Source organism: Orbicella faveolata, unplaced genomic scaffold (assembly GCF_042242905.1).
Source record: "Orbicella faveolata isolate gen_17 unplaced genomic scaffold, um_ofav_v1 contig_34, whole genome shotgun sequence".
NCBI classification, from domain to species: Eukaryota; Metazoa; Cnidaria; class Anthozoa; order Scleractinia; family Merulinidae; genus Orbicella; species Orbicella faveolata.
In genome coordinates this window covers 17662293-17689675 of record NW_028301563.1, presented here as the reverse complement: position 1 = coordinate 17689675, position 27383 = coordinate 17662293, and the positions used below count along the sequence as shown (strand labels likewise).

The following is a 27383-nucleotide window of genomic DNA, read 5'->3' as shown; positions in this document are numbered from 1 at the left end:
TCAGGACGCGCAAACCGTGACGTATCTCCTTTAACTCATTTCATCATTGCTTTTTGAGTGGGTTTAAACATTAACTCAAGATGTAAGTTCAATGTTGGCCAATACCTGGGGTGTAAGGGTGTTTTTGCACAATTAAGAGATTATTACAGGTCATTCATGCTATGGTTGCATTTTTCTCAATCGCCAATCAACGTAGCGTTCTCTCATGTTAGAGGCATGTTACAGAAGTGATTTCAAATGGTTCAAAAAATCAGATCCGTGGATTGTGATTGGTAGCCTACGATCCAATGTTGGGTTCTATTTATCTTATTTGCAGATAAGATAGCAAGACAGTAGCGAAAACGCAATCGTTAATTGTTTTTTTTTTTACGCATGTCATTGAAGAGTACAGTGATATCACAGTTATCCCTTTGCAATGTAATGTTGTTGTTTTTAGATCAATTTGCAAACTTAGACAAGGACAGAGATGGATTTGTCACCAAAAGTCAATTAGAAAAGTTAGGAATCAAGTGGGCGAATGTCGCTGTTTTCGACCTGAATAGTATGTATGGCAGAGAATAAATCAGCAAAACTGCAATAATGTTAAAGACAATTTACTTTTCACAAGTTTTCTTCCCATTTCGAAAGTTCAGTTTATTCAATTATTTATTTATATCTATTCATCTATTTATCTATTTATTTATTTATTTATTTATTTCATGATTTATTGACAAATTTTAGTCAGGGATGCCCAGTTCAGCAATGCTGGTTTAAATAGGGCCATGAGTTACTTATTAAATAATTAGTTCCCTTGCCACTGCCCTTTGAATACCACGAGGGACAGAATAGTTATGTACACGGGCTTACTTAACAAATGAAAAACAAAGCCACGTATAGAGTTTATGACTGGTGTGAGATCCAGGAGCTATCGAGATATCTTCATGTCCACATCATGGCTTCAAATATCTTGAGTGGTTCATGTAATCAAGTTGCTTGGGTTTCATGTGTTTTGCGAAATATAACTGCAAGCTACGCAGGTAAAACAATATAACAGATTTTCATACACTGTATTTGTGGGAGGCGCGATGGCCTCGGCTCTTCTCCGGATCGAGCGGTCCGGGCCGGAGACATTGTGTCGTGTCCTTAATTGGGAAAGACACTTAAGTCTCACAGTGCCTCTCTCTACCCAGGCGTGTAAACGAATACCGAGGAACTTAAGGCTGCCTAGGGTAACCCTGCGATGGACCAGCATCGCATCCAGGGGGAGTAGAAATACTCCTAGTCGCTTTATGCTACTGAACCGGGATAATCTCCGGCCTGATGGGCCTCTTGGCTCGTTTGCAGACTTAACTTTTGCCTTTATAGACTCTCTTTAACCATGACGATGTTTCCTCCAGGTGACAGAAAACTGTCTCGGGCTGAATTTAATATCCTGGTCCTGGTGAGTAAAGATGTCAAGGAGACAAATTATTTGAACCACTTCAGAGCTCCTGACACAAACCACGATGGGTTCGTCACGGACCAAGAGTTAAAAAATCGAATGACAGAACTTGGAAGAGCTGAAGGAAAAGTTGGAACTCTGGCTACTGCCCAACAAATGATCCGAGACAACGACAAAAACGGCGACGGAAAACTCGACTACTACGGTAAGTGAAGTATGACGTAACTGAAACCTCCTTGCGAACATCTCCCGGGAGGGGACTCTTATATATAGGATAGGGTAAACATCGTGTCCTTCAGGGGTTAAAAAAGCGTTTTTGGTACCTATTAGGGTGTTCAGCCTCAAAAGGTCCACAGCAGGAGCTTTTGCGGTACCTGTTAGGGTATTGAGCCGAAAAAGAATATGACAGGAGATAATGTGTCGCCTTACAATTGGTACCTCCTGGAGGTGGAGCAAATTTCAAGTCACCCCTACAAAACAGGGTCTTGCTATCTCTTAGAGGTTCTTCTCAAAATTTCCGACGAACACCGCCGTCTTTTTTATATGGGAGTATCCCCCCCCCCCCCCCCCCCCGGGTCGAACACATGCACCGCCATAGCAAAGACTTTTACAGCGTAACACAGTTTTCATAGCAAGAAACAAACAGAGCGTGTAGGAAGTACAATGATTGTTTGCCATTCCGGTTGAAAGGTGCAGTAGATCTATCGGTCCGTTTGGTTAATGTCGAGTACCTTTTGAGTTACTCCTCCTTTACTCGGTTGGAAAGGGGCGTCATGTGGACAATTTTTCCTTTATCAGCCCTTCGTTGAGTGCCTTTGCATTCAATGGGATGCCATACAACATATTAGTGTGTGATATGGTCTTTGCCTAGGTGTCATATTAACTCAGATTAATCCAATGGCAGAGTTTTTGTGTGTGTGTTTTGATACATTTTATTCTTCTAGCTGCCTATAGATTTCAGAATTCTGTCTGATATAGCATAGAATTCCTTTTCAAATCTAATTGTGAATTCATATTTCGTTTGCAGAGTACAAGAAGGCGTTTTTTAATAAAGGCTGAGATAATAGGCATCATTTGTGTGACTCCAAGCAAGCAGCTGGAAGACTCTTTTTAGTGTTTTCCTTAGTTTATTTAGAGCAAGACAGATTAGGATGCTCTCTACATTTATGTCGGGTATATTTCGTAATGTTGTGGTTAATAATGTTTTAAGCTTAGCAGTAAACAAGTAACACGTTAATGAGCCCAGCATAATTGGATTCGTATTATATATGTTGGATAGACACAAAGTTTGTGGCATCGGAGCTGATAATATATAATTTTGTATTTTTATAGCAACTACACTGTAGTTTACAAGAGCAATTACTTTACTAAAACAACCACTTTACAAGATTTCAGAGGGTCTGCATGGGGATCTTGCAATCACAGTTATCAATATATTTTTTATACCTCAAAACTCAGCTACCACGTAAAAAGATTCATTTTTCAGCTTTCAGTGGAAATTTTAAACAATTCAAAGTTGTCACTGCATCTCAAATCGCAGCTATAAGCCATTTTCAACTGACAGTGAACATTTTGACCAATTCAAAGTTATTACTAAAATTTTGACCAAGGCAAAGTTATTAGTAGATCTCACATCTCAGCTGTCAGTTAAGGCGCGCACATTTCTCATTTGGAAGCTGAAATTTGGCTAATCCTCTGCCATTTGTCATACCCCATCCAGGCCCTCTTCATTTCTTGAAAGGTACAGAAAATGGGTACAGCATGCACACATGATCACTTAATTACCTTAGGTAATAACTTTTTGATCAACAGCTTACAGTATTTCCGCAGACTTCCTCAAAATAGAAGAGGTAACATGGAAATTAACGTAGCCAGATTTTCGCCTGTTGTTTCACTTCACCGAAGAAGTTGTAAAACAAAACAAGCAGCGATTTTTGTGACTTGGAAAAAATTCTCAACCTTTTAAGTTCGAAAGTATATTTTTGTCGATATGAAGGCAAAAATCAATCTTTGTTTACACACTAACCGAGTGCTAATTGCCCAATATACATATGTAAAAAACGTACAAAGCAAAAGAAAAGAAGAAAAACTACATTTTTCTTACGCCACTTCTACGACATAACCGTTACCAAATTCCATTTTCTCTACCTAAATCATCTTATAACTAGTACGTTAGAGCTCGGGGAAAACAAAGTAGACAAACAATGCCATGTGCATTAAAAGCAAATGTATTCTGTAGGAATACTGTAAACCATGTTAAAGGCAAATAATATCGAACTAAAATTGATCTGCTTTTCCCAGATTCTTGTTAGTTTTATTTATACAGTTTGGTATGTATTTATGTGTAGTATTCAGTTCTTTGTAATAAATGCACCTTTGTTAGCAGCGATTCTTATCGTTACGTGCCAACTTTCAAATAACTAGACCCTATCGATAAGCATCAAATCCACTGGTTTATAGGGGGCTAAAAGGAAAGCTAAAAGGAAAATAAGAGCATGCAATGTTTTTCCTCCCTCGGTTTCGTTATGTAAAACGAAATATAACCACAGAATTACCAGCAGCTGCTCAATTTATTTTTTTTTAGAAAATGCTAGAAAGCTAGAAACAAAGGTTCCTGCTGTGTTGCAAAACCTTGAACGGTCTTTAAAACAGCTTTTCTTTTCTGAGGACGGCTCCACTGTTAAAACAAATTGCCCCTAAAATGAGACAAGTATGGTCAGAGCGGACAATTTTTTAGACTAAATTAAAGGAAACTGTTTCAGTATTAATGATAAAATTTGGTGTAGATATCGGCGAGTTCTAATTTGTATTTGGAATTCCAATTTTAGTGCCGCCATTTTTATTGCTAATATTGACAGCTACGTGACGTAATAGCATCTGCTTAAGTGCATTCCCCTGTATGATATGGCGATATTAATTGTTCTGAACATTTCAATGTGTTTGCAATTTAAATCAGCAAGTTTTTCAGGTATAATTTTGCTTCTCATAGCGATTATCGGGCTTTTTGTTTCAGCAGTGAAGTTTTCCCTAAATTACGTTCGCTGTACCTCATTAGTGCTCTTGCAATATAATTTAGTAGTTCTCACGAAATTAAAAAAACAAAAAAACAGAAATGCTTATGTGTTATGCTTTGGTGAAAAGAGTTATGGAATAACAAGAAAAACTATTTTACTTTAAAAAACAATAGTTTAATGATTGAATCTACAGAGGTTATGTCTACCATATTTTTTTAGGTGAAGGCGTTTTCCTTATTATGCGGATACCGCTATTAGCCTCACAAGCCTCCCCCCCCCCCCGCCCCCCCCTTCGCCAGCATCATTGGAATTCCCACCAGTTACACCAGAACAACCCTGACCATTACAGTGCGAACCTCTTCCCCCTCCGGCTTCCTTTGAGTAGATACCGCTACCTCCCCAAGGGTACCTTCCACCTCCACCGGATGCACCATTATCTTCTGACCTCCCTCCCCCATCACCAAACCCTCCCATTGCTCCTGGGGCTGGTCCCCCGCTGTACTCGCTGTTTATGCCGCCAGCTCGACATCGAGCTGTGCATCCGTAGGCCAGGGAATTTATTATGCAACTATGTACTGCCTAGACTATTCAAATAGATAACTATGATTTTCTTTGATTATTAAAAGTTGGTTTTATCTCGCTTATTCCTCTCTTCGCTTACGATTCCAACGGTCTTCTGCGCTGGTATATCAATCATATAATTGATCTGTTGTCATTTGAATTAGTCTCTACAAGGTTTAGCAAAAAGACAGCTTGACTAATTAACAGTCTAAACCACATAAGTAATGTACTTTGCTTTCATGAAAAACGTTATTGAATGGCCAGAGAAAATTAAACTCGTCACTTTAAAGATTAAAAGTCTGGAAGCTACAGATTTTCTGTTTCCTAGCCAGACAACGAAACAATTTTCACAAGCCCAGCATCATTGCTATTCCCTCCAGTTACACCGGAACAACCTTGGCCTCTACAATACGATCCCCCTCCCCCTCCAGCTTGGTAGCTGCTAATACCGCTTCCTCCCCCAGAGTACCCTCCACCACCACCTGATGCTCCATTATCCTCTGAGCCCCCTCCCCCACCACCAAATCCTCCCACTGCTCCTGGGGGTGGCCCTCCGTTATACCCGCTGTTCATGCTGCCGGCTCGACCTCCAGTCCAGCCTTGAGCACGTGACCCGCCTCGTTCTCCATGTTGTTTTCGTACTCTGGCACACCCTCGTGCATACCAGCCTGCACCCACTCCCCCGTGGTAGCTAGCACCTGCAGTGTTGCATTCACCTGGCTGCCCCCCGGTACCTCCGCTCCGAACATTGGATAAATATCTCCCCTCACTACTTGTGCCATCTGTTCCCGCCTGACCATCTACACCGTTGTATCCACCTGAAGCACCCCCTCCCCCTCCGGCGGCTAACAGAAGCACACTGCCGGTAGTATAAACAAAACTGCCTCCGCCTCCTCCCGTACCAGCATTGTCCTCTACAGACATTCCTAACAGAGCTGCTGTCTTGTTAGTCATTTGTCCTCCTTTCACCTCCACTGAGTTTCCTCCTCTCTGTCCCACCACAATATTCAGCACTGTACCTTTAGTTAGTCTGAACTTGCCCTCAATGTACGCACCCTTGCCGCCATAGTAAGTTCCCGGCTTGTATCCATAGTTGTATGAGTGTGTTCCTCCCCGGGCTCCCCAAGCTTTGATAAGATAGCGAGTGCTTCTGGGAACGGTGAATTTCTGAATAGTTCCAAATTGCCCACTACGCCCACGCGTTGTAAATGTCAAATCAACTAAACATATAAGAGAAAAATGGAATTATTAATACCTTAGTTAAGAATGTAAAGCCTTATCATCTATGACTGAATAACCCCGGAGAAATTCAGAATTGAAATTTAGACAACTAAGTTAGTTTCCTGCTGTTCTTATCTTTTAACAAGACTATAGCAGAACAATTTGCATTTAATAACGCAATAATTAAAGAGCTAATTTTTTTCTCAGGTATTCTCTTCCAACTCTTTTTTGCTATGGAGACCGAAAGTTTTATTGGTACAATCAACACATTAATGGTCAGATGGTTTCTTTGGCTGATATTTATATATACCACAATCGAACTATAGTCAACTATAATTTTTTCCGCTTGGGCTAGATGCAAGTCCAAGTTTTAGCCTAGAGACACTCATCATAATAGCAGGTGACTTAGCAATCTTCCGTCTTCTACTTTTAAAGATAGAGAAAAGACAGAAATATAATGTAGAAGAACCCCTACCCTTGCATGTTTTGCCATCTCCCGTAAATCCAGCTTGGCACGAACAGAAGTAAGACCCGCGAGCATTTTGACACGTTGCATTGGTGTCACAGACCTGCGCAGAAGCACTGCATTCGTCGATGTCTAAGGGAAAAAGGAACAAAAACAAATGGTGCAAATTAATGAACCTGTGCATCTGGCATAGGGCACAAATGCACCCGATATTCTTCTTCTAGATCTTTTACTTAACAGTCCCTCATACTGCTTCAAGTTTGTAACTGTATTGTATATAGTACACGAAAAAGCCCGGAGCCTTTAGGAGCCTGTATCAAAAAGTGTAATACCCTTGATATGTTAGTCACCTTCTGTGTTCATGTCACAGTAAGCGAGCACAGTCTTGTCAGGTATAATGGTGTAAAACCAGTAATGTCCGCTGATCGCTCGTCCTTCTTCACTCAACTTGATTTCTTTGCACGTTTCGGCAGGTAACTCCAGAATAGAGCCAAGTGGGACTGAAAAGAGAAATTAAAAAGCCACATGATTCGTTGTCTAAGTTCTACGCTACATTGTAGTCTATTACAGTAACTCACCCCTATTCCAATCTCGTCGAAAATAATATCGGTCAGAGTTAGGAACGAAGTCCTCCGGTCTGGCCTCCTTGGTGCGGTTGTTCAACTCGCACACGTGTTTAGAGATGACAAAATTAAAGCTTTGACATCTGGCGTCGAGATAACACTCTCGCAGGCACACATCGCCGAGGGAAGCTCCTATGATCTTGAAGATGTGTCTCCGAAGCATCATACCCAAAATGAAACGTTCGCCCTCATTATTGTTGCATTGTTGAGTAGCCGCTTCACGGATTATCAGACAGAGAACAAGCAGAATTAGGAGGTAAACGAGCTGTTTTACGAGCATTCTGCTCCGCTTAACGTGTCCATAAAACAACGTCTGCAATTTGTAAATGTTGATATATGTATGAAAATCATGTATTTTAAAAGTTCACACACATAAATTAAACCGTAGTAAAAAAAAAAAATGTTGTATTAATATGCCCAATTATGATGGATTCATCTAGAGACGATTCTACGTTAGGAATTCAACTCTAAACGCTAGTAAACTCGTTCGAATTCTGAAAGATGGAATGGCTGCGGGAAGCTCTCACCATCAGATCAGAGACCATTTTTTGGTGTAGTCTAAGCCTTGTATTTAACCCAGTTAATGTTTGCCCTAATTCCAAATCGAGAATTGAGCGATATGCTAAAATGTCTTTCAGGGAGGTTTTATTTAGATTAAGACTTCCGTGAAATTCAGTGTATTCTTATGAGTTTGGCTTCATTTCAGTCGTTTCCATGTTGTGGCACGATGACAGGCTTCTAATACTTCCGGCAGACGTTTTTGTTTTGTTTTGTTTTGTTTTGTTTTAGTTCAACAACACAACGTTATAACATCATGTTAAAGCTTTGCGCAATTATGAAGTCGATTTTGTAACAAAATATGAAAATATACCTTTCAAATTTGACTTTTCTAAGACCCGGTTGAAACGTCGAACTTTACATATGCCGAACCTAATACCAATTTGGGTCGACCCAAATAATTAAGTTCAGCAGTTGATTCAAACGTCGAACCTAATTCAGTCGAGATTAATTGCAAAAATAAAAGAGACACTATCGCAAACGGCGGCTAGTGCTGACCAAAATGGCGGAAAAATGTGGAAAAGACAAACTGTGGAAATGAAGAGCTTGCTTTTCTTGCAAGTGCGATCAAGGAGGGTAGAACAAGTCGAAGAAGGCGACTCCAGGTGCAGTTAGCATTAACAAACGAAGATGATTTTTGAATTTGGCTTGCCTTCTATTATTGCTTATTCCCAAAGGAACATCACAATTCCTCGTCCAGTTCGTTCCTGTCGTCGGTTTCTTCAAGATCCATTTATTTTGTCTTTTTCTCTAAAAAACATGACTCGCAGTACGCCACCGAACTACCTGCTTTCCAAACCGCTACACTCTCATCGTTTTCAAATACGGAACACCGCATAGGGAAGTGGTTTATGCAAATTAAGCAAGTATATTTCGTGCTCTCGAAGCAAGAAGAACACATATTTTCCCGCTCTTCCCGCCATTTTGTTCTAAAAGATCAAAACACGGTACGCATGACAAAAATAGGAAACGTGCAGAACTGTGGGTAACAATTGATGTTTTTAATGTATTTGTAACGTGTGCATTAGGTTCGGTACATGAAAAGTTCGACGTTTGAATCGGAGTCGCTCCGTAGTCGAACTGACCGGCTGGCAATGTCGAACTTAATTCTCGGGTCGACTCAAATAACATTTGTCGAACTTAATTGATTCAAACGTCGATCTCGTCATGTACTTAATTGGGGCCATTAGGTTCGGCTCATGAAAAGTTCGACCTTTGAACCGGGCCTAAGTCACTCTCTTGATAGTGCTCCGTTTAGATGTTAACCATGTAATAACGAGAAAATGAGCGAAACCCAGTATCGTTTGGTCTATTAAGTAGTTCGTGTATTACCACAGCAAAACACGGAAAGGCAAAGGAAAACTGCAAAAAAATTATTAAAAAAAATAATAATAATATAAAATAAATACTCACTACTCTCTAACCGAATCCTGATGGCGATCACGATTTCCAGTCTAATCTCCGGGATCCCTGAGGACTTCTTCTCTCTCGAAAGAAACTAGTTATGTGTATGGAAGACCCGTGCGTAAATAGAGAGTAAACGAGGTTCCAAACTGCAGCAGTTCAACTGTATCGCATGATGAATAACTGCGACGAGTGTTGAATAGAGCTCTTTGCTATCAGTGCTTTTGGAAGCGAGAATATCATGTCCTTATATGGATAAGAAAGTTGTCATGGCGTTATGTAATTAAGAAAAAAAAAAAAACTTCCCATCTGCAGTTATTGTAATAGGCGAGTAACTAATGCTAGATGGTAATAAACAAGTTTAAACTTTCGAGATCTGACCTAGTTGATTTTTTTCTCTTTAAGAATGTTTTGCTTTTATTCATTTTTATTCGCTCAATTCGTATGTATTTAATCTATCGTCTGCTGATGGTTTGACGGGGAGTGTGTGTTTGCATATGATGTTCTGTATGCCTTAATTGTTTTCAAAGACGACACAATTTGAACAAAGAGGAAGTCTTAAAGATGTTGACGGAACATATTTCATTTTTATGTTCAGGCATCGTGCAAAAGTTAGCCTCCCCCTCACTCTTCCGGGCAATAACAAAAGAACGAAGACAAGCTAAAGAAGTGATAATACTAGAGAAAAAAGAAACTAAAGATAAGAAAACTGAAGTTAAAAACTGTGCTCTTTGCCAGCCCTTCATGGTTTTTCCTCTTTATGTTTTTTTTTTTAAAAACAAGTAAAATTTATTTTGGGATAGCACTATAAATGCATTGCTGCTGGTATACCCACTCCACTACTGTTTTGTTTTAGCTACATGTCTTTAAAAACACAGCAAGGGAGGAATATGTTTACAGGTGAATTTCAATAGGTTTAAATAAACATCAATTGCAACTTGCGAAGAATGACGAACGAAAGTAAACACACGTACTTCAAGAGTAAACACACTTAAAATAGCATGTGACACAGGTGATGTTCCGAAAGTTCTCAAGTGATGGTAATAAAGCACCGAATGCAATTACGGAAACACGACAACATCCACAGTCAACTCTATAGCAGACACCAGTGGTGTTCTTAATAGCGAGTTTTCGCAATAGAGGATTCTGATAAAAATGACCAAAATTTTATTCGTGATGTGTCACAAATAATGTATCCTGCTATATTATTTTGAGATTAATTAATTTTCCAGTACGCATCTACTTTGACATATAGTCACCTAATAACGGTGCTCCTGCGCGCCGAATGCTCGCGAGTGGACCACTATTGGTAAGAAAATTTGATGACTCATCGAGCCCCCAAAATATTTGGTTGTCACCTGACTGCCAGTCTGCACAACCGTACGTGCGTCCGTACGTCAGCGCAAATTTACAAACTTTAATCCTCGGAAGTATAAACGGTAGGGGAGCAGGGTTGGATGTCCCCCCCCCCCCCCCCATAACGTTTTTTAAAGTTTTGAAATGACGATTTACCATAACAAGCTGAAACTTTCAGTAGCTCTTCATTGACTAAATGGCTAAGAGAAAGACAGCCCTGACAGAAAAACCGTGGCCCTCCAGGTTGGGTGTTGAGCGGTAGTCTACTCTCGTAAAACTCTCATTGTTCCAGAAACGTCTACGGGAATTCGCATCACTCAACCAGTCTTGAGCGCAAGAGATACAATCTCAAATGGGATTTTATGACGCATTAGAGCCAAATCCACAATGGGACGATGCAGGGCCGAACCGATTACTCACACCCAGCACTACCACCAAGCTTGGGAAATGCAACGTTAGTATCATGTTTGAGGCTGGAAGAGCTTAACAGGCACTCTACTGGAACCCTCAAGGCAAAAGAAACATTGGTGGGTCGAAAAACAATTGGAGAAGATCAGCCGAACAAGAACTAACTGCGGCAAATAGGCCTGCGATGGACCCAAATTAAACAAGGAGCTCAGGACAGAGAGTAGTGGAAGAAAACTGTGGATGACCTCTGCTCCAATTAGGAGCCAAGAGACTATATATAGGGTTGACTTATTGGGGTAAGGGTTAGATTTAAGAGTCTGTCCACGAGAGGACCAGGCAGACGTGACACATGCCATGTCACCGATTTCTCTCAAACTTTCACAGATGATTAAGGCCATTAAGTTATTCAAGAGTCCAAAGTAGGTCGGGCTCCCGGTCAATCCCTGGGGTATTAGGGCTTTCACATCAAATCCCAGGGATAAAACACCGAAATTAGCTCTAAAATTGCACTTCCAACAAAGATTTCTCACACTAACAGAATGCGATGGATTTTCATCTTGTTTCCTCTGACAATTCATCAAACCTTCAGCAATGAAAGGTCCAAAGTTGGGGTGATTTGAAATTATTCTCGCCAATCTAGAACATTTGAAAATTAACCACGTCACGCAACAATTTTAAGAAACCACAAATTAGTCTTTTTAAATTGCAAATATCTCCAATGGGCAACGTTGCGTGCCAACAAACATGTAGTCACAGTAAAACCCTATGATAGTGCTATGTTTCTGACGAAAAAAAATTGGCCTCTGTGAAATATTCATGATCACATTCCTCTGAAGTACGTGACAGTCCAAGCTAACTGGAGCACTCTGTGACCATAAGCTGCTGTTTAAGGAGCCGATTCGAATCCTGTAATGGTATCAGTGACTCCAATTTGTTTGTTTCTCAGCTCTAAAAACCTTACGAGATATTTATCTGCACAGCTAAGGAGTTAAATTAATTATATAAATTCTATCAGGTACTAGTAAATCTAGTAAAACCGATACGCTTTATACCGGAAGTCGACAGTTGAAAGCAAAGTGTGTCAGGTATATTTTACCACATTTTGTTACTTTCCACACTTATTAAATTTATTTTCAAACTTGGAAGGCACTCAAAGTAATTTCCTTACAGGAGAAACAGCACCCGTCATGTAAATGTAGATGTGTGGCGTGACACTTGTTTCTGTTACACGTGTCAGTATATCTACTTGAATTCAGAAATAAAATTCACTGAGCTCGAAAACAATATAGTCTTTCTTTGACAGGCAATCCACATTCTACAGCGAATTAAGTTCTTTTCGGTCACTCTTCTAAAGTATATTTTGGAGATAGAGATCCTTCAATCAGGCTAATGTAAACACCGTCGCAATGAAAAGTAAACAAAAATAACCCATGGTCTCGATCTCCCGAGGATAAACCCCAGAATACGTTAAACACAATTCGTAACATCAAAAACACCAGTGAAAACATTAAAAACCGCATTGCAAACTGCATAACTAAATCCCAAACTTAATTTTGGCGGTAATCATTTTTATAGCTCTTTACAGTTTTTTTTATAGCTCTTTATAGTTTTTTTTTTTTTTTTACGCCCGTGGTTCAATACAGTTTGAATTAGTTTCCGAGCCAGGCATGTTTTTGTGAAAAGCGTGAATGTACAAATTAGTCACGCTTTGTAGTCACGACTACTTTTATCTAATTACGCAAATTTTTTATTCAATTGACCCCAAAGTTTTTCAGGAGAAACTTGGCTTCAGAATTCATTTCAGCCAATTTTCAAGTCTCTGAATGTTATTGTGAGTTTTTATACTGACAAGGTGTCCCCACGCGGGATTTTCCCGTGGTTTTCCTTAGACGTCGTGGGAAACTTGATAGGTGGGAAAATACGTGATACACGTCTGATCAAGTGAGTACATTTGTAAATTTGTCAATTTTCAACGGTAAAATAATGCGTGACGTAATGTGAAGGTCCCCTTTCTACGAGGGATGATTACCACCAAAATTAACTTTGGGATTTAGTTATGCAGTTTGCAATGCGGTTTTTAATGTTTTCACTGGTGTTTTTGATGTTACGAATTGTGTTTAACGTATTCTGGGGTTTATCCTCGGGAGATCGAGACCATGGGTTATTTTTGTTTACTTTTCATTGCGACGGTGTTTACATTAGCCTGATTGAAGGATCTCTATCTCCAAAATATACTTTAGAAGAGTGACCGAAAAGAACTTAATTCGCTGTAGAATGTGGATTGCCTGTCAAAGAAAGACTATATTGTTTTCGAGCTCAGTGAATTTTATTTCTGAATTCAAGTAGATATACTGACACGTGTAACAGAAACAAGTGTCACGCCACACATCTACATTTACATGACGGGTGCTGTTTCTCCTGTAAGGAAATTACTTTGAGTGCCTTTCAAGTTTAAAAATAAATTTAATAAGTGTGGAAAGTAACAAAATGTGGTAAAATATACCTGACACACTTTGCTTTCAACTGTCGACTTCCGGTATAAAGCGTATCGGTTTTACTAGATTTACTAGTACCTGATAGAATTTATATAATTAATTTAACTCCTTAGCTGTGCAGATAAATATCTCGTAAGGTTTTTAGAGCTGAGAAACAAACAAATTGGAGTCACTGATACCATTACAGGATTCGAATCGGCTCCTTAAACAGCAGCTTATGGTCACAGAGTGCTCCAGTTAGCTTGGACTGTCACGTACTTCAGAGGAATGTGATCATGAATATTTCACAGAGGCCAATTTTTTTTCGTCAGAAACATAGCACTATCATAGGGTTTTACTGTGACTACATGTTTGTCGACATGCAACGTTGCCCATTGGAGATATTTGCAATTTAAAAAGACTAATTTGTGGTTTCTTAAAATTGTTGCGTGACATGGTTAATTTTCAAATCATAGTTAGTAGAGGGAAATGGTTATGAAACTCGGCAAACTTCAGAGGGTTAAACAATAGCGCGGTCTCCGATGTTGAACAGACTCGTCACGTGACTCTGACCGTGCACAAGTTCATTCAAGACGGCGGACAGTACAGACAGTCTGTTCATGTGGGGAGACGATTTTGAGGCCATTTTGGACGTTTTGGAAGACACTGAAGAGGTAGGGGAACAAGTTGCGGTCACAGTTCGAAATGTAAGTTGAAAAAATGGTAATTTTGAGTCGAAATTTCGCATTACTGTTCTTAAATTTGCTAGGCATAGTCTGCTCGACTCGTGTAAACAAACGAAATCCAACAAATGCTCACGCGAATATTAAGCTTATATATTGCTTTCCTTCGATGAAAATCTCCTGTAGGACTCTTTCGAAACAAGGAATACTTATATAAAAGCTTCGAGAAAGCTCAAAGCTCCGAGATGTAGTCATTTGTTTATATATTATTTTGAGGGGTAAACCTTGCAATTTATAGAGCTTCCTTCACAATACTCGAAAAAAGCGAACGTACAATTTCCCCATTGAATTTTTGATGTTTAAACTATTTAGTGGTCTATTTGTTATACATTTATCATTTTTATGTCTTTGTAGAGGCACAGCTAAAAGAAGATAGAAATGAATTCTCTGCCATCAAAACAATCTATGAACGATATACAAGAAATGAAGACACAGAGAAGTTTTATGGCAAATATTATGCAACAGTTGCTGCAAAGTCAACATAATTCTTCAGTGGACTTTCTAGGAATGCAACAACACTACTGGCAACCAAAGTTGCTGACTGTTTGCTGGCATACTCTAAGCAACAAAAACACTCTACTGAAAGCAGTCATCTTTTAAAAACTGTTGTTTTATCAGAGAAGGAGAAGGCTGGGATGCAATATCTTGGTGGTTATGTTTTACACAACCTGCACCAAAAATATGTAAGAACAAATTCATTGGAGAGTGAACAAGCTATGGCATTACTGAAAGCTGGGAAACTGCAGAACATTACTGATTCTCGCCAGAAGCTTGTGTCAGCTTTGAACCGTGGTGGACTCTGGATAATCACTCAACCTACACAGCAGATATTTTTAAAGCAGAATGTCATTTCAGGCAATTTACATCAGAAACTGAGTTGCAAAGGTTGGATATTTCTGGTGTAACTCAAAAGCAACGAGTGAATTTTTAAACATGTGTAACAACATTCACATGTTACCAGTGAGGTCAATAATGAGAACTATTATGAATCTTAAACTATACTCCTTGTACCTATTTACAATGAATAAAATCACACTTAAGATACACTTTGAAACAACTATCCTTATTTCTCTGGAACCCTAAAGGGTGTCAGTTAAGAGGCTGTTTGGTATTTTTTTCCTGATCAGTAGACACTTAACCCCCGTGATCAACATAAAAAGTCTCGCTAATGGTCTCTATGCCTTTCTTGGAGTACATGTGCATGTAAAATGCTTAAATTCATTTCAGCTTTCATGACACTGGCCCAGTGGCATATTCTGAGATAGACTTGATATATTAATATCTGCAGCAGAAGTTTTATTTTGATCGATCTGGGACTAAGTGCTTAGTGTTTAAAATTAAAAACAAACTTTCCTGAAATGTATAAAAGCACACTGAAAATCAAGTCTTCATTAACCTCGACACAAGTTAACTCTGTTCTTACAATACCAAGTGTACACTTCACACTATGTGATTAATGGCCAACCATAAAGGGCCAGGAAAATTCATTCAAACCAAAGGTACCATTGTTTTGACGCAGTCCTTTTAATTCATACTCTTTTCGTTGTCACTAAAAACTCCTAACTATTGAAAAGTTAAATAAAACAATAAATTCAGTTACATCTTCAGTACAAATGGGTCAAATAATTTATGAATGGAATCTGGGCTGGGTTGAATGTTTGAAAGCTGACTAACACTAGATCAGGATTAAGTATTGCTTGAGGGGTCAATTTCCCAGGGAAAAGATTGTTCTTATCAGTGAATATGTTTTATAGAATTTGAGATAAGTCAACTGGAAGTAAAAAAATGTAAACAGAAATATCTCTTTATTTCAGAATCAAGGTACATGCACATTAACTGACGAAAATATAATTATAACTGTTATCTGTATATCTTTATAAACTGAGAAATATTCTGCTTCTTTAAGATATACATTGTAAAGCGGGTGAAGGCTAAAACACTGTGCAACTGGACTTCACAAAGTTCACAATATATCCTGATATAAAAACAGTCTTCAGATTAAAAAAAAATAATTTCAAATTCTGGAATGAGGAAAGGGTCCAGCATCTTTTTTACAACAAATCTGTCGCTCATTAACTTCATATTCCAGTCGTTTAAGCTCTTTAGCCCTGATGTTCGTTGACACAGTTCTTTTTAAGTTTTCTTGTACACGGCCTGTCGTGGCAAATGATCTTTCACTACAGAGCGAGGGGTTCTTTGTTTCGGTTTAGGAGTATCGTGAGTTCTTTTCGGCATATTCAGCACAGGTAACGTGCCAAATCTTTTTTTTTTTTTTTTCGTCATTTTCTCTGAATGAACTGCAGAAGAAAACAAGGTAATTTATGTGAAGAAATACTGAAGAAAATCTGGAGCTAGCTTGCCTAAGAATGTTTCAAATGTTTATGTGTTATGCACTACGTCTAAGACAGATCACCGCAAATTCGCAATGTATTTAACCAGAATTTGTTTTATTTTACTACTTACATGTTCCAATATCTTCTGGATGAAAGTGTTTCTCGCATGTAAACACCTTGTCGTTTTCTACTTGTCTCTTAAAGTCGCGATCAACTTCTCTTGTCTTCTTGTCTTCCCCGAGCCAATCTTCCCTCCATTTCTTGGGGTCCTCGTCTTTTGCCTTCGGTAACTTCCATATTCCTACTCCTTTGATCCTTCTACTTGTGCCACAGCCAAACACAGAACAATTATCTCCTGGTTTAACGATACTCGATCAATTAACAGCAAATTTAACTGCCAAAACCACAATTTTTGATTCGAACTTCAATTTCTACGAGACTCCGGACGCCATCTTGACATTTCTGTTGTGCACGGTCGCGATCACGTGACCAAGCAAAAACCTAAACAAAGAGATCGTCCTTTGAAGTTTGCCGGTGTCACAGTGATATGTGTATCCCCGTGATATGTGTATCCCCGCACACATATCACTAGTGATATGTGTATCTCCTGTGGGAATACACAAAACACTGATACGCGCCTGGGCATTCAACGAACAAAATGGCGACTCGGTTGCGAGGTTCCAACGAGCGCTGTAAAGAGTAGGAGAAACCAGAAATGAATTCGCGCCCAACGGAGCAGATTAGGATTTCTTGAGTTTGGTTGAGTTCCAACCGACTCGATTGTATATCTGACTAAGACCTCGAACAGCAGATACACATATCATTAATTATTTCATGGCGCAGTGATCTCAGTGTGTATCCCCTAAACACAGCTGTTAGATTGGCTATCTACCTGATCGAAGAAAAGGGCCAATTATTGCCGAAACGTGCTGGCTTCTTACTCGCGACGACGTTTATACCCAGGTTGAGGTTTGCGGAGTTTGCAACTCGAATGTCTAAATATCTAAACTGAAATCGCGTGCAGGGGATACAGATATTACTAATTATTTCATAGCGCAGTGATATGTGTATCCCCATAAACACAACTGTTATAATATAGCGCATCAACCTTGTCAAAACTGCAGGCAATATTAGCACCCGACGTTTTTACACGGCTTGGGTTTACTGGTGCTTGAAACTCGATAATTCCACTAAAAACGCGTGCACGCGTGCACGGGATAATAAGGGATACACATATCACTGACTATTTCATGAACTAGTGATATGTGTATCCCCATGGACACAGCTGTTATATTGGCTTTCTACCCAAGAAGAAAAATGCCCATTACATCTGCATTGTCAAAACTGGCTTGCTAGAAATATGCACACCCGGCATTTATTCATAGCTTGGGATTTCTGGAGTTTCACTGACCTCGGTTGTACACGACCGCATGCAGGGGATACACATATCACTAATTATTACATGGCGCAGTGATATGTGTATCCCCTGAAGACAGCCGTTATCTAGGCTAACTGCCGAAGAATAAACGTCGATTATTATGAATATTCGCAGTATAGCAATGTATACAGCTTGAGACTTAACATATCTTACAAAAAGTCGAACTGAAAAGCGGGTGCAGGGGATACACAAGTGCCACTAATCATTTCATGGCGAGCGTGTCGAAGCAGTGATATGTGTTTCACTTCACGAATAATTCAGATGCAAACAAGGCGATGAACAGTGGAGAATATGCGTTACTCGAGGGGTGAGAATCCACCGCACAATTAATATCGTGCTAGAAATCCCGTGCCGTGAAACTCAAATTGAAATATATCTAGATCCATTTGGTGTTCAACTTTAAATTCATTATATCCTCCTCGCAGAAAACCAGTTAGGATCAAGAACACAATTCCAGCAGCAGATACGTAAGCTTTTTCAACTACAAAAATTGAGATTTGTGTTTTAAGTTTGTTTGGGTTACTCGTTCGTCTAGTAAGCGACCGGACGACGAGAGCGCTTTCAAGGAGGATATTGCTATTTAAAGTAGAGGGGAGGGGGGTGGGGGATACACATATCACTGGTCGCCATTTTGGAGGGGATACACATATCACTAGTGATATGTGTGAGGGGATACACATATCACGGGGATACACATATCACTGTGACACCGGGTTTCATAACCATTCCCCTCTACTAACTATGTTCAAATGTTCCAGATTGGCGAGAATAATTTCAAATCGCTCCAACTTTGGACCTTTCATTGCTTAAGGTTTGAAGAATTGCTGGATGAAACAAGATGAAAATCCATCGCATTCTGTTAGTGTGAGAAATCTTTGTTGGAAGTGCAATTTTAGAGCTAATTTCGGTGTTTTATCCCTGGGGTTTCATGTGAAAGCCCTAATACCCCAGGGATTGACCGGGAGCCCGACCTACTTTGGACTCTTGAATAACTTAATGACCTTAATCATCTGTGAAAGTTTGAGAGAAATCGGTGACATGGCATGTGTCACGTCTGCCTGGTCCTCTCGTGGACAGACTCTTAAGGTTGGGGTTGCAGTTTGGGCGTGGTTAAGTCACGTGACAAACACTTCTAACGAGCTAAATTACCTTAAATAAAGTAAATGTAGCCTTGTGAATCCAGTGAACCTAAATAAAGTTTATTTTCAAGCTACAATTTTAAATTATTTACTTCTCTTACTTCAAATTTATCCTCTATACTAATGATAAAGGTTTGAGGGCTAGTGCCATCTACTCCCCCCCCCCCCCTAACTTCTTGCTCTTTGCTCAAGTTGACACTAACATTATTATCAATACGCGCGACTAAATGACAAACTGCTCTCTGTAAAACACACCATTTTGCGGGCCAAACGGAAAATGCGCGGGCTGAAAATACATTTGCCGCCCTGATTCTGATCGGCTGCAGAGATGTCAAACAACTTGGCTCGACCAATGAGATCCTAAGGATACCATTTCAATACCAGAGTTGGCGCGAATTTTTGTGGATGAGTTTGCACTTGCTCACTTTGTAGTTCTGTGGCGAACGTTTCACGTTCGGAGGTTTTGAAGTCCTAAATTTTCAGCTTTTTTCTAGTCAAAACTCGGACTTAGAAAACGACAACTGGAGAGAAATTGAGCAAAAAGCGCAAGCTAAAAGCACTAAAAAAAATAACTGAGCGGGCAGTAAGAACTTGAGTTCGAGAAGTGGTGTGAGAAAAGAAAAATTGGAAAAAGTACAGTGGATCTCAAAACAGTAAATAAGCCCAACGGACTTGAGCGAAATTCTGCGAAAGTTCTTCGCTAAAGGGAAAAAGAAATCAGAATCAGAGAAAGGGAAAACAGAGAAAGGCCAACCTGTTCCACTCAGCCGAAACATAAACATTTTGTAAGACAGTGAATTCATGTCTGCCAAAAAAAAAATGTTTGTAGCGAAGGCCAAGCTATTTACGAAAGAAAACGATGCTAAACCATAACACAAATCATCTATTCAGTCAGGAGACAGGTAGAAATTGAATCGATACCTCGTGGAAGGGCAGAACACGAACGGCGTTTGGAAAGATGCGGAGAAGTAATTTGATTTTATTTGGCCAGTTTTGTTGTATTTTCATTTTGCTCGCCGTGGCAGAGAAGGATGGCGGGAGCTTACATTAAGGCAGTCATTTGATTTTTGCTAATCATTGTTACTAATCTCTTTAAATTATATTTGACTTCTATTGTAAACAGAAAGGAATTTTATTTGGCCTTTGTTAGCTAGTCGTGTTGTAGCAACAACTTTCCACATCATAGTTTCATGCTACATCTCTGTTAAACATTTTTTCTTATTAATTTAAATGAAATTGTAGGATTTAGCCTTGCGTATTGATAGTAATGATAATCAAATGACTTATGTGGGGCATATAGTTTATTTGTGTTCCTCGCAGACTCATTTGCGCCCTCGCTCCGCTCGGGCGCAAATATGATGCTACTCGGGGCCACAAATAAACTATATCCCCTCCAAAAGTCATGTGATCGTCCTATTGACTGACCGACTGGTCAACCGATATTTATGTTGCAGTTTCCATACCAGAGGACATCAGATATGTGTCTTGAAGCCCATTAGTGTGGGGTATATCGGAGACAAAGAATGAATTTGCAATAACTTTTAGTAACATAAGGCTTTGTACAATATTTTAGAGTATAATTAGCGAGAGTAATTGAGCAGAACAACGTAACTATGAAAAGTAACGCAAGTTTTCATTCTGAAATGATCAGTAAAGCTTTTATTTGTTAACTTTTCTTTTCTTCATTTTAGCCAGCTATGTGTTGCTGGCTTTGTTTTGTTTACGAATGTAAAGTGCAGGCAAGCAAAGTTTCTCTTAAAACTAAATGGGTTTTTAGAGGACATTTTGGCAGCTAGTTGGAACTCCGCGCAATACATATGTATTTTCTCGCAACGCCGCCAATTTATTTGCGTAATGCGGTCCAAAACTCGCATTTAGTTTGTAATAGTGTCGTGTTTCTCGTAAGCAAAGCTATGGAAAGATTGCTAACGTAACTGCTTTATTTTAGTGACGTTCTCGCTGCTGTCTTAAATGTAAATGTAAATGTATACGTAATTGGTCACTCCCCATCGGGGCTTTTCGGGACCAATGTAAACAAACAATGATAAATAAATATTCAAATAAACATAACTTGGTTAAGAATCCCAACTGGCGGGAGGCAGACCAGTTGGCTAGTTGTCTTCGGCATCTTTCTCGGCTTCGTTGTTTACAGTCTACAGTATTTCGTTAGTTCGGTGTAAAATGGACAAAATAAAGAAGAAAAACTTCCAGTATTCTTTTGTGTGTGTGTGTGTGTGTGTGTGTGTGTGTGTGTGTGTGTGTGTGTGTGTGTTTTGTTTGTTTAGTATTATTTTAAAATAAATTTTGGCTCGGTTTGAAAGTAATTTCAATACTTAGAGGGTAAGCCACATCAGCTGTTAGTGGTTTTCAAGTGGGTCCTCTATCCAGGTCGAAATTTGGTATCGCATCGCAGTGACGGTTGCAGTCAACAGAATGATATCGTGTTGTGCAGCTGAAAAAAAACCTGAAAAAACTTTATCATATGCCGGAAAGTGTCTCTATCAGTCAGCAATTCTGTCCGACGTTTATTCCTTAAAAGAACCCGGCTGTCAAACTAGGATGCTGGAGTGCCTTTATAACGAATATGCTAATACGTTGAAGCTTAAATAAACTGTCTTGTGTAGCTTTGTGCATATTTTGCCCAGCAGGTAAAGTCGGTAAACTCAGTTTGAGGTTTAAACTTTATTTCAGATGTTTAGAAAACATCAAGCATTTTTTTTTTTTCTTTTTTTTTTTTTTAATCAAATTCGGATCAAGAAACATCCGAGATTTTTTGTGTTGCAGAGATGGATTCAACTTTTAAACGCTAAAATCAATTTTTGTGTTCGTAATTATTTGAATATTTAGTTGTAGATTTTTGTCGTACGTTAAATTGTCCTTGTCAAGTCCCAGTTCGGAGTTGAGGGTATAGATGAAAGCTGTCTGTTTGTTTTGTCTGAATAGCTGTCTGTCTGTAGTAATGTTTCCTGGGAGATGGACAATAAAAGTAAACTCTTAAACGCTTGTAAAGTCGTATAAGGAGATCTAAAAAACTGCCAACATATACAAAATCTCGAGCCAATAATGCGTTAATATATATCACTATAAAACGCGTACTTTGTAAGGGTGTACGCTTTTAGTGAGGGTTCATTGTATTTATTCATCAGAATTTCTACTGCTAAAAAGTAAACTCGCATTTAAAAGAAAAGCAAACATAACGACTAGCGGCTCAAGTTAATTACTCTCAGCTAATGCCTTGAGGATTAAACCAAGCGATAAACATGGTCAAACCGTCGAAGGAGATTTACGTGGTTGTTCCTCTTGGTATCCTCTCGGTTGTTATCGTACTGGCAAATTGTTCCGTTTGCGCTCTGGTTTGCTTTAAGAAGACTCTTCGAACGTACACAAACTGGTTGGTATTGTCGCTTGCTGTGTCAGACATCCTTACAGGAGGCATTTCACTACCTTTTATACTCATCAAGCCCACATCGCTTGTAACAGACTACCTCATTACCATAATACTACTGTCTGGCGTCGCTGACATTTGTGCCGTGACTTACGATCGCTATGTTCCTATAATCAAGCCACTAGTCTATAGGTATCGTGCACCGAAGTTTTTCAAAAGAGCCCGGACCATCGTAGCTTCGTGGCTGATTCCAACTATTTACACCGTATTTCCTTTAGCCTGGGAAGCGAATCCGAACAAAACAATCCACACTGTGTACATGGTTTGCTTGGAGTTTTTTGGCGTTGCCGTGCCGTACATCTTTATAACCGTCGCCTATGTTCAGATTTTCAGGCAAATGCGACGGAGCTTGACAACGAGGAGAGACTTTGAAACTGCGAGAGGGCAGAGAAAAGAACTTCGACGTATCTCATCGGACGCCCAGGCGGCTAAAGTCTTTTGCATAGTCGCAACAGCATTCTTATTCTGTTGGTTGCCGATCTTGTACTCAACCACCGTCGGCAATATTTTCAATCGGCCTGACCTTCTTCCTAGTATGCTGCTCACTATTTCGCTTTTCACAGTGGCGACTAGTTCGCTCGTAAATCCACTAATATATGCTTTCTTAAAACCAGACTTCAAAGTGGTCATTCGGAATTTCTATCGAGAGAAATCTCAGATGGAAGGCTTGTCCGGCCAAGAAACCAAATATTGCTTCTTCGTCTTGTCAGGCAGGAACAGAGAAAAACACGAAGCATAAAGACCAGACAATAACAAAACTCGAAGACAATAATTATTTACCAGCGGAGTATGACACGTAATTGTAGGAATACTCTGGGTCTTCGACAATATATTTTGTAACGTTTCGCTAATGACGCTGGAGTATGTTTATAATGTATGATTCGTGTTAACTGTAGAAGAACTTTAGGCGTGCTCGCAGGTATGATGAATCCCTAGGGGCTATTTAAGATTTTGTAAGTTCTACAAGAGCCACTCGAAGGCATCTCTTTCAACTTTGCTTTATCTGTTATGCCGTGGGATACTCAACGAGCGAGTGTTCCTGCTTCGATCGCTGAATCCTTCAATGAGGAAGATCCTGTTCATGCGACTGCTTCAGGATCATTGTTGACGTTGTCCAACGCCGAGACTTTGGAGTTGTTTTCTCAGCTTTTGGACGTTAAGTTTGACCAGAAGCTCATTGCATTCAAACGTGATCTAGACGAGAAAGAAGCTGCCGCTCAGTCCCAACTGAAGAAGCTGAAAACGGAATCCAAGGCTTCCAGTTCTTTTAACTTCAAAGGAAAAAAAGTGCAATACGAATTCAACAGCTCTCTGCTAGATGCAATAGACGGGGCTATCAAGACCATCTTAAAAGGAAACCTTTCAGTAGCTAATTCAGAGCTCAAAAGAGTGAAAACTCTCATTACTAATTAAACGCAACAAGTTAATTCGTTTTGCGGACAAGAGCCCCGCTGGTTGGACAGTCGTTGAAGAATACGAATCGGACGAACTCGCAGACGATTCAGAGGACGAGAAAAAACTCCGATCAGCCGAGAGAAGAGCGCTCGTCAAGACTCGGGAGAAGAAGCGTAAAAATGCGTCTAGCCGGTCTAACTCTACAATTACTCACCCTAAAACCAGCGAAGTTCCATCTACCGGTTTGTCCACTGGCAGTTCGTTTTTCTCCTAATTATAATTAGCCTTTTTTTCGCATGCAGTCCTTTCGTGGACGTCAGCCTCAACCGGCAGACAAGTGCTTAAGCTGCGGACAGAGAGGCCACTGGGCGAATTCTTCCTCCTGCTCAAGCCGTTTTAGAGGAACCGCTGCAGCCGTCCCAAGCAGTAAGAATACGAACTGACGATAATTATCAAGCCGTTTTCCGGGGACTACGGCAAGATGAGGATAATTTAATTGATTTAGTCAAATGTTTAGGAGACTTTGACCCAGTTGAAATTACCGGTAACTTTGCTGAATCATCTGATTAATTAACGTGACAGCTGTTTTAGCGCTGAATATCAGGATGAAACGCCTATTGTTAAGGTTACTTCAAACAGCGCGCGTACAAAATTTTTTTCTGGAGGACACACGCGAAGGTTTGCAGTGACCTTAAAGTTAAAGGCAATCTTAAGCTTAATGTAGCTTTTTGGGAGCATACAGGTGCTTCTCGCTTTATTCGCGATACCATTTAAGACGGGTATAAGATTCCTTTCATTTACACCCCACCTTCAGCCCATTTTTCCAATAATTGCTCAGCCATTCAGTATAGCGATTTTGTTGGGCCCTCCATTTCTGATCTCCTGGCCACAGGTTCAGTAGTTGAATGCGAGTGTGCCCCTATTGTCGTTAACCCGTTATCAGTTTCTATACAGTCTAACGGTAAGAAAAGGCTTATTTTGGATTTACAGCACCCTAATTATTTTGTTATGAAATTCGAGGTGAAATTCGAAGACGCTAAAACCATGCTTTTTAGCTTTGTCGAAAGTTCCCAGAATTGGCTTTTTTCATTCGATATCAAATCTGGTTATCATCATATAGACATTTTTCCTCCGGACCAAGAGTTTTTAGGTTTTTCCTGGTCCAAGGATGGGTTAATTCACTTTTACAAATTTACCGTTTTACCATTCGGCTTTTCTACGGGCTCTTGTATATTTACTAAAGTCAGGCTTTCAGAATAGCTGTATATTTGGATGATGGTTAAGGTGTGTGCCCTACATTCGCGGACTGTTGCTCCCAGTCCATGGCCGTTAAATTGGATTTGTTCCGTGCTGGTTTTGTGACGAATACCCAGAAAAGCATCTGGGCTCCAATTCAGTCCCTTCGTTGGTTGGGCTATCGCTGGGATTTAAAGGATAACTTGCTGACTGTGTCTGAGGACAAAATTGACAAGTTACTCGTGAGTATCGATTATGCACTCTCCCAGAGTAGTCTATCCGCCAGGCAGCTGGCTTCTGTCACGGGTAGTATTATTTCGAATATGCTTGTTTTTGTTAATGTGTGCAAACTTATGACTAAGAGTCTTCACAAGGCTCTTGACCGTAGAGAACGGTGGGAGTCTCGAGTTGATTTGGATCCCTGCGCTCGCAAGGAGTTAGAGTTCTAGAAAAATAATGTTTCTCATCTCAATTCCAGGTGTTTTGCAGACGCTGTTCGCAGACCATCTCGTATTGTTTATTCAGATGCTATCGCTGCTGGATATGCTGCTTTTATTGCCATTAACGACAAACCTCTTTCGCACAAAAACTGGAATTCTTTGCAGATGAAACAGAGTTCCACGTGGAGAAAACTCCACTGTGTTAGTTTTTCATTAAAGATTTTTGCACATCTTCTTTCAGGGTACTCTGTTAAGTGGTTTACTGATAACCAAGCTATTCCTTTGATCGTCGATTCTGGTTGTATGAAGCAGCATTTGCATCAACTTGCGGTTGATATATTTCATAATGCCAGAGAAAACAATATCGAAATCGAGGCTGAGTGGATCTCTCGTTCATTGAACGAGAAAGCTGATTATTTGAGCAAGATTGTCGACTGTGATGACTGGAAAGTTAAGGATTGCTATTTTCATTCAGCCAACTCTTATTGGGGTCCCTGTTCAGTAGATTGTTTCGCTAGTTACAAAAACCACAAGGTTCCCCGATTCTATTCGAAGTTCTTTAATCCCGATTTTTTGGGCGTGGATTCCCTAGCGTTTAGTCGGGTGGGAACATTCTGTTGGCTGGTGCCACCTGTTTCATTAGTTAAAAATGTCATCCGCCATGTATTTTTTTGTCAAAGCAGAGGAACTCTGGTTATTCCCTATTGGCCTTCAGTTCCCTTTTGGCCCTTTTTGGTAGAACGCAAGGGGTTTTCCGATCATTTGTCATTGATTTTCTCTTTGTTGAGACCGGCAAAGATGTTTATCTCCATGGGGCAAATAATAGTTCCCTTTTTGGCTCAGAGAATTTTAGTACCCCAGTGTTTTTTCTGCTGCTCGACGGACCTGTACAGTGCATGCGCAGTGTCCAGTGGAATCTGTTTATGAGACGTCATGTCGCGCGGCCACTTGACCATGTTTTATGAGGGACTGCCCGTTCACCATGTGTTGGCCATGGGTGATTAAACTTTTCTATGCCGTTGGGCCACTCTCGTCTTTGTACGGGACTGCCCGCTTATAGTTGTGCTGAATGTACCATTTAGGCCAATGGTCCCTCCTTATGTTTTTGGTTGCGTTGCATTTGCATCATTTGTATTTGTTCTCACATTTCTTGTTGTTACTTCACCAATAAACGAGATGCACGTCCCTGGTGTTGTGTTCGTGTTTATTAAGATTAGTTACAAAATATTTTATAATCGTTTATTTCAGGGTGATTAGAGTATAACAGGATTTCACGACTGTCGTACTTTTTTGTTATTTCTCAGGAAAAAAAAAAGGAAAGGCGCTTGTTATAGAAACGTTTAAAGGTCTACACCCACTAGAGGACATGTTACAGCGACAGTCTTTCTGGTGTGACAAGCCCGCTTTAGCGAAAAAGTTCTGTTGAGGTGACAATTTCTTTTCCTGCATCTCCTTCGTGTGCACCAGCTTACCAGTACTGTCCCTGCAGTATAAGTGCTATGCCTACACGCGAAGGGGCTTGTCCCCGCACCACGTCCTGTTGTGTGTGCCGACCTTAAAGGGATAATTTCACCATTCGGCACATGTGCAGGCCATGATGTAGCCCACCCAATTGCTTCTTTTTATATCAATTAATCAGATGCGAGCAGATAAGTCATGCGTCCGGTCCATAATAAAACCTTCGGGCCAGTTCCTGGTGAAACAAAGGA

General features: G+C 39.9%; 2 protein-coding genes and 4 pseudogenes across 3 annotated transcripts; 4 read left to right on the top strand and 2 right to left on the bottom strand.

Moving 5' to 3' along the window:
* The first annotated feature begins 360 nt into the window (after window positions 1-360).
* Window positions 361-3807, top strand: LOC149105077 (uncharacterized). Its single transcript, XM_089271789.1, has 3 exons — window positions 361-541; window positions 1377-1625; window positions 2448-3807. The coding sequence occupies exons 1-3, from the start codon at window positions 373-375 to the stop codon at window positions 2477-2479; spliced, it is 450 nt and encodes a 149-aa protein (XP_089127915.1). The 5' UTR covers window positions 361-372; the 3' UTR covers window positions 2480-3807.
* A 921-nt stretch (window positions 3808-4728) lies between these two features.
* LOC110057427 (uncharacterized) lies at window positions 4729-7718 on the bottom strand. The gene is made up of 4 exons (XM_089271766.1): window positions 7261-7718; window positions 7033-7182; window positions 6692-6814; window positions 4729-6215 (listed from the first exon to the last, which is right to left on the bottom strand). Exons 1-4 carry the CDS (start codon window positions 7583-7585, stop codon window positions 5320-5322), a joined length of 1494 nt encoding a protein of 497 aa, XP_089127892.1. The 5' UTR covers window positions 7586-7718; the 3' UTR covers window positions 4729-5319.
* Window positions 7719-14080: 6362 nt separating this feature from the next.
* Window positions 14081-15292, top strand: LOC149105076 (uncharacterized; annotated as a pseudogene).
* A 744-nt stretch (window positions 15293-16036) lies between these two features.
* On the bottom strand, window positions 16037-16955 carry LOC149105075 (uncharacterized; annotated as a pseudogene). Its single transcript, XR_016201419.1, has 2 exons — window positions 16712-16955; window positions 16037-16545 (listed from the first exon to the last, which is right to left on the bottom strand). The product of XR_016201419.1 is annotated as an uncharacterized LOC149105075 (transcript).
* Window positions 16956-22366: 5411 nt separating this feature from the next.
* LOC149105074 (adenosine receptor A2b-like) lies at window positions 22367-23403 on the top strand (annotated as a pseudogene).
* Window positions 23404-23611: 208 nt separating this feature from the next.
* Window positions 23612-24441, top strand: LOC149105073 (uncharacterized; annotated as a pseudogene).
* Window positions 24442-27383: the final 2942 nt, after the last annotated feature.

Bases quoted from the DNA above. Each gene is read 5' to 3' on its own strand.
- LOC149105077 (XM_089271789.1), top strand. From the start codon at position 373: ATGTCATTGAAGAGTACAGTGATATCACAGTTATCCCTTTGCAATGTA. The intron at 542-1,376 runs GTATGTATGGCA...TGTTTCCTCCAG, and splicing joins CGCTGTTTTCGACCTGAATA to GTGACAGAAAACTGTCTCGG. The intron at 1,626-2,447 runs GTAAGTGAAGTA...TTTCGTTTGCAG, and splicing joins CGGAAAACTCGACTACTACG to AGTACAAGAAGGCGTTTTTT.
- LOC110057427 (XM_089271766.1), bottom strand. From the start codon at position 7,585: ATGCTCGTAAAACAGCTCGTTTACCTCCTAATTCTGCTTGTTCTCTGT. The intron at 6,815-7,032 runs GTGACTAACATA...TTTTTCCCTTAG, and splicing joins CTGTGACATGAACACAGAAG to ACATCGACGAATGCAGTGCT. The intron at 6,216-6,691 runs GTAGGGGTTCTT...TTATATGTTTAG, and splicing joins AGATGGCAAAACATGCAAGG to TTGATTTGACATTTACAACG.